Source organism: Corylus avellana, chromosome 6 (genome assembly GCF_965113065.1).
Source record: "Corylus avellana chromosome 6, dhCorAvel1.hap1.2, whole genome shotgun sequence".
NCBI classification, from domain to species: Eukaryota; Viridiplantae; Streptophyta; class Magnoliopsida; order Fagales; family Betulaceae; genus Corylus; species Corylus avellana.
In genome coordinates, this window is record NC_142495.1 from 7,776,960 (window position 1) to 7,783,674 (window position 6,715).

The 6,715-nt window shown below is 36.7% G+C and overlaps 1 protein-coding gene across 2 annotated transcripts; it reads left to right on the top strand.

Annotated features, from left to right (window-relative positions):
* The first annotated feature begins 621 nt into the window (after positions 1–621).
* LOC132186660 (ATP-dependent 6-phosphofructokinase 3) lies at positions 622–6,115 on the top strand. Of its 2 annotated transcripts, XM_059600649.2 has the most exons (13): positions 622–923; positions 1,862–1,908; positions 2,015–2,054; positions 2,217–2,279; positions 2,375–2,512; positions 2,837–2,995; positions 3,100–3,153; positions 3,329–3,397; positions 3,521–3,650; positions 4,533–4,798; positions 5,117–5,162; positions 5,256–5,410; positions 5,592–6,115. In XM_059600649.2, exons 1-13 carry the CDS (start codon positions 702–704, stop codon positions 5,865–5,867), a joined length of 1,665 nt encoding a protein of 554 aa, XP_059456632.2. In that variant the 5' UTR covers positions 622–701; the 3' UTR covers positions 5,868–6,115. The 2 variants fall into 2 exon arrangements, with proteins under 2 accessions (XP_059456632.2, XP_059456633.2); XM_059600650.2 differs by lacking the exons at positions 1,862–1,908; positions 2,015–2,054.
* The last annotated feature ends 600 nt before the right edge of the window (positions 6,116–6,715 follow it).

The window sequence follows — 6,715 nt, forward strand, 5'->3', positions numbered from 1 at the left end:
CAAAAAAAAAAGTTAATTTAATTATTAATAATTCTTTAACACTCTTCTTATAGCTCAAATTCCCTTATTAATAAGTGAGGTTCAATGTAAAATATTTTACTTAAATTGAAGGTAAATGATAGAATTAGAGTTTGAATTGATTGATTGATAAAAAATAATAAACAATTATTTATTTATTATTATTTTTTTTTTTAAAAAAAAAAAACCCGTATGGCAGTTGCTATGGCCCTGACTAATTTGTCCCGTGACAATAGCTTTTATAAATTAAAAAATTTCACATTTAAATATTACTTTAAATAAATTTTACAAATCTTGTCTGATTCATGTTACAAAAATAAACTGAATTTAATATTATGAACATTATTAAGGCAAATGTCACAACTTTATAATAAAAGTAAGGTATTGGTAAATAGTTACATGACTGTGGTATAATTGAGATATCGTATTAGTAAAAAATTATCTCTTTTAATTATTATTACTCTTATGATAAAGTGAAATATACTATTATAGCCTCAAACCCCAATAGTTGTTGTGAGAAAATATTAAAAAAACCAATAAAAAACGACATGATTAGAAAGGAGCTTACTTGTGGGGTGACATGTAATTTTAAAGTCAAAACCGTCACATGCCGCCCCCCATCACCGAACAACGGCCTACAAATATGTGCGTAGCTACCCTGTCCTGCACTTCCATCAAGCTCCATGGACTCCCCAATCTCTAGCTCCGCTTCCCTTGCCGCTCCCAGGCTCCGGTGCTTCGACCCCTCTTCCTCCCCCAACCACAGCCCTCGCCACTTCTCCACCTCCTCCAGGAATGGGTCTATGGAAAATTTGACCTACTCCGAGCCCAAAATTGTCACTGGCGAAGCTGGTTACGTTCTCGAGGATGTTCCACACTTCACCGATTACATACCTGACCTCCCTGTAACTCTCTCTCTCTCTCTCTCTCTCTCTCTCTCTCTCTCTCTAGGGGTCTGTTTGGTTGTCGAGAAAAACAGAGCGGAAGAAACGGAGAAGGAAATTTTATTACTTTGAGGCTCCATTTTTGCTCTAATATTGCTTGAGAGTTTGTTTGGTTACAGAGAAAACAGAGGAAAGTAGATTGATGGAGTTGTTTAAGAGTTCATTACTTCCACTCATTCTGTGTGTGTGCGTGTGAGTTTCATAACGGTCTGTTTGGTTGGGGAGAGAACTAAGAGAAAGAGAAGGAAAAGGACTGTTGGACTAATAAGTTTTTCGTTGTTGTTTAGATTCTGGGGAACAAAAAGACTCAACATCGATCTCAGAGTAAAATTAGTCCGTAATAGTAGTTGGAGTTAATCTTTTTTATTATTATTATTTAAATGTTATTTTTTGTATTTATATTTGTACAGGAAAAACTAACTGGCTTAAAAAGAAATTCAACAAAATATTTATTTATTTATTTATTTTTGTTCTTTTCCTAACGGAGTATAATACGAACAATTCGTTTTATGAAAATTGGGAAAAAAAAAAAAGAAAAAAAACAAATGTAAGCGACTGGGGAAGTGAATCAAAGACAAAATTGTAAAGAAATTTTGTGTATCAGGAATTGTCTAATTGTAGTTTTCCATGTATTTGAAATGCATACATATAATAAATTCCTAAGAAGGCACCCCAACCAAGCTTTAAGTGACATCATTTTTTTTTTTTTCTTGTTTAGATTCATTTTATACTATGTTTTTTGTTTAATGCGTAGAAACTGGATGAATAAACCATGAAGGGGAAAAAAAAAAATTAGCAAAATTTTCAAAGAGTAGCATTTTTATAAAGGGTTTGAAGAGGAAGGGATATTTTATATGACATAAAGCTTATTCTTGATTTTTTTTGTTGTTGTCGTGTAGACATATCCGAATCCATTACAAGACAATCCTGCCTATTCGGTTGTTAAGTAAGTTTGTGTATTTCTTTCTGCTGGGTTTTGATGGTTAGTGTATGGACTGATGCAATAAACAAATTTGATATTTCAATCCTAAGTTGTTTTCTGAATTGACCAGGCAGTATTTTGTTAATATGGATGATACTGTTGCCCAAAAGGTAATGATCTCTACGTGCTGCTTGTTCTTTCTGATGCTAGATAATTTGTTTACATATTTTTTCTTCATAAATATTTGATTTCAAGATCTGGGTTATGATAGTTTAAGCATTACTGAAATGTTATTGTACAATTTATAATTCCAACCCGTATCCTTTGTATAGATTGTTGTTGAGAAGAATAGTCCAAGAGGGACACATTTTCGCCGTGCTGGACCTCGTCAAAAGGTTTTAGACTTTTACTCTTTTTTGTCTGCCTTGATATGTTGTTTTTGTGTCCATGTTATTCAGAGTAATGTTACATGTTATTGTGTGTTTCTCAGGTGTATTTTGAATCAGAGGAAGTGCATGCATGCATTGTAACATGTGGTGGCCTATGCCCTGGTCTGAATACAGTGATTAGGGAAATAGTGTGTGGGTTATACCACATGTACGGTGTTCACAAAGTTCTTGGGATAGAGGTGAGCAAATGCATGATCTGTCATTACAATCAAACACATTCCAAGACTCCGTCTGGATCTTGGAAAGTACAAGGGAAAAAAAAAAGACATATGAGGAAAATGAAGGGAGAATGGCAAAGCTTCTTGAACACGCTTTCATTAGCATTCTTTCTTATTTTCCTTTCCTTCCCATCGAACCTTCTGACATTCAAAAAAGAGACCAACACTTTGATTTTATTGCTCGACTCTGGGATTGGTTTGTGCTTTAAAACAGAATCAGAATTGGATGTTAAAAGAATGGATGATCAAATGGTATCAACTAAAGAGGTCTCTTTGTACATATAGGGAGGATACAGAGGTTTTTATGCCCGAAATACAATTCCTTTGACACCAAAAGTGGTGAATGACATCCATAAACGTGGTGGCACAATCCTTGGGACTTCACGAGGAGGCCATGATACCTTTAAAATTGTTGACAGCATTCAGGACCGGGGCATTAATCAGGTTAACTTGTCTGCTATTTCCATTCATAGATCCTACATTGTTGCGTCTACTTTGCAAGCAACCCCTATGTGACTTGAAAATTATGATTATTTGATGTTTCTCAGGTTTACATAATTGGAGGAGATGGAACTCAGAAAGGGGCTTCAGTGATTTTTGAGGTACTGGACTTTAATATGGCACTAATGCTGATCAGCAGTGCCAACGATGAAACGATTAACTCGAAGTCTTGAAATTAGTGGGATTATGTGAAAATTTTCACAAGAATGATCATAAGATTGAGAAATGATTTTCAATCATATTATTTAGTTTTTTATAAAGCACTGTTTAATGCAGGAAATTAGAAGGCGTGGCCTTAAAGTTGCAGTGGCAGGAATACCAAAGACAATTGATAATGACATTCCGGTACTCCTCAAGCCATGCTCAACTTCTGAAATTTGAAATACACATATATCCATCTTCTGATGGAAAACTTTGATTTGAGATTGAAAATGTCTCATGTTAAATATTGTGCTCTTTCTTGTTCAGGTTATAGACAAGTCCTTTGGTTTTGACACTGCTGTTGAGGAGGCTCAACGAGCGATTAGTGCAGGCCATATTGAATCAGAAAGCTTTGAGAATGGTATTGGTCTCGTCAAGTTAATGGGTCGCTACAGTGGTATGCTTCATTCTTCTACTAGCAATTTTAACAGAACAAAAATGTGACCCCTGAAAAATTGTTGGGTTGAGCTTGAACCTGTACTTTATGTTCCAGTGATAATGAGCTTACATGTAAAAGGGAGCTAAATATTTTCCTTAGTATGGTAAAACTGCGAACAGATCATCAACTTTCATGGCTAAACAACAAAGCAAACTTTTTAGGGTATAGTTTGCTCCATTTCCTTTTTCCATTGACGTCTGGTTATCTATGCAATGCATGGGATACCTACATAATTTAGGAGCAGTTTCTCTTTTCTTGTCTCCTTTGAATTTGTTTTGTTTGTTTTTTTTTTTAATTTTTCCCCCATTGAATCCCATATTTGTAAACCTGGATTACTTGATAGCAGAGATATATATAATTTGCTACTTTAATTTACCATTGATTCATGTGGCAAATCTTAACATTCTGGGTAAAAATGCATGTTTTTTTTTTCATTTTAAAGTTTTTTTTTTTTTTTTTTTTTTTTTTGGTGAAATAGAAAATTTAAATCCTAAACTTTGTCCTGCTAATCCATGCCCATATCAATATTTTTGTTCCCTTAGGGCTTTCGGTTCTAATTTCTTTCACACTTTTCTCCTTGGTCTTCTTTCTTTCTATGTAAACAAACCTCCAACATCCCTTGAATGATCATCATTGGTCAATCCAGGGTACTGGATGGGGCATGGCCATCCAGTAATTAAGCACCCATGTACATTAGTGTTCTCATTAAGGGTCTTTTTTTTTTTTTAAGGCGTCTCTCTTGAATTAGTTCTTCTTGATCAAACAAACCAATTATAGAGAAAAATAATGTTTCTTGAACTACCTTCTCCCACTTCTTGTATCTGAGATATTTTCCTGCAGGATTCATAGCAATGTATGCTACTCTTGCTAGCCGAGATGTGGACTGTTGCTTGATTCCAGAGTCACCCTTTTATCTTGAAGGACCCGGTGGACTCTTTGAATTCATTGAGAAAAGACTCAAAGAACACGGGCACATGGTTATAGTAATAGCTGAGGGCGCAGGACAAGAGCTTGTTTCGGAAAGCTTGCGCACCACAGACCAGCAGGATGCTTCCGGAAATAAGCTACTCCAGGATGTGGGTCTGTGTATATCTCAGAAGATTAAGGTATAGATGCTAGGATATATTATCTTGCTTTAATTTTAAATGTGTTGTTTGCCATGCCTTGGACATGATATGAGAGATGTAACAGAGTAATTTCAACTGCGTAAGGCGCCCTCTTTCAGTTTGACAAATAGTAAACCTAGTTAGAAGATTGCATTTGGCGGCATTTAGAACTTGTCGGCCCTTACAATACATGCGAACAATAAGCACCATTTATTTTACTATGGGAACATCATGCGGAGGTTTATAACAGTTTTTTTCAGAGAAATACTGTCAATTACCAGTGACCAGATATTAATCACAGGTTTTTTGTTGCTCTAGGATCACTTCAAAAGGAAGAAGATGGTTATAAATCTCAAATATATAGGTTAGTATATTGAAAAAAATTTATCTTCATATTTTTTGTTTTGAAATCTGATGGGAAATTATTTAACCAAGATTCTGTTTGCTTGTCTTGCAGATCCCACTTACATGATCCGTGCCGTTCCGAGCAATGCGTCTGATAATGTCTACTGCACCCTCCTTGCACACAGTGTCATTCATGGTACAATGGCAGGGTATACGGGCTTTATAAGTGGCCCTGTTAATGGGAGACATGCTTACATACCATTCCACGTGAGTTCCTTTTGACCATGTTTAACTATCTCTGTGGGCCTACATGTATATGTTTGGGTTTGCATTTGTATATAGACAAATAATATTTAGTAGACTGCTATACAACTGTGATATAATTAGAATGAGGTGGTTGTGTCATCTCGACTTGTTTGCTTAAGTTGAATACATCTTGTATGTGCAGCGAGTGCTCGAGGAGAAACAGAACAAGGTTGTGATAACTGACAGGATGTGGGCAAGGCTACTGTCTTCAACCAATCAGCCGAGCTTCTTGGACCATAAAGATGTCATGGAGGATGATAAAGAGAAAGTAGGACAAACCCAACTAGTAAATGGGAAGAGCCATTTAGGAATAACAACAGCTAAGCCTAGAGACACTGAGAACAGAGAGGAACCACCAACCCCTTTAGCAAATGGGATCAACCGTATAGAAGCTACAATTGCGATGGAAAAAGACTAGCAGCAGCTCAGTCCAATTTTAGCAGCTGCTAGTTTGGAGTTTGTGTGTTTCCGGGTTTTTGTTTACTCTGGAAGAGCATGTTGATAATAGTTATACCAAGTGCACCCTGCCATGGATGGGGGCTACGTGTGCTTGTTCACACCATACTGTCAGCCTGTCATAAAGGACCATTGTAAGTTACTCTGAGCAGTGGTTCTGGTAGTATTACTTTGAGAATGTATAAGAATTTCCGGGCATTTCAAGCACTATGCAGATATGTTTGCAAATAAATTTATATGTATGCAGACCAAACAAAATTAACTAAATTCTCTCTCTCTCTCTCTCACCCGAAACACTGTCGTCATCTCTGTAAAGCCTCTCCTGCCGCTTCAAGCTTAGGGAGTGACGTTCTAAATTCTGCCTTATTCCATTTCATGAAATCTAGAAGCACTTCTGCAATCTTATCTCTCTTCATTGCTCCTTCCCTACAGCTGATTTTAGTTTTTTTTTTTAACTTCTTTCAAAGGGGAATTAAGGCCTTCCTTAGAAGCTGCCCCCGCGCTAGTTATCTCTCTTGTTTTTGCTGTTACTGTGTTTGGATTTATTGAGGTTAGATCTACTGCAACCCCTCTACCACCATGACCCACGACTCTCCTCCACCCTCACCGGCTCACGCTCTACCATCCTTCAGTCTCTGCTCCCATGCGTGTTACTACATGTGCCACTACGCCCCTCCTTTGGTCTCTTGTTTCAGATTCAGATCTGGACCTTAAAACGATTTGACCTTGATAGTTTTCTACCACACCGCACTAAGAGTCTCCTCCACTATTGTACATTTACCTCTCCCCAGCTCCCCTAAAAGCTAAACA

Excerpts from the sequence above, each read along its gene's own strand:
- LOC132186660 (XM_059600649.2), top strand. The coding sequence starts at position 702 with ATGGACTCCCCAATCTCTAGCTCCGCTTCCCTTGCCGCTCCCAGGCTC. Across the intron at positions 2,055-2,216 it reads ATGATACTGTTGCCCAAAAG|ATTGTTGTTGAGAAGAATAG; the intron begins GTAATGATCTCT and ends TCCTTTGTATAG. Across the intron at positions 5,411-5,591 it reads ATGCTTACATACCATTCCAC|CGAGTGCTCGAGGAGAAACA; the intron begins GTGAGTTCCTTT and ends TTGTATGTGCAG.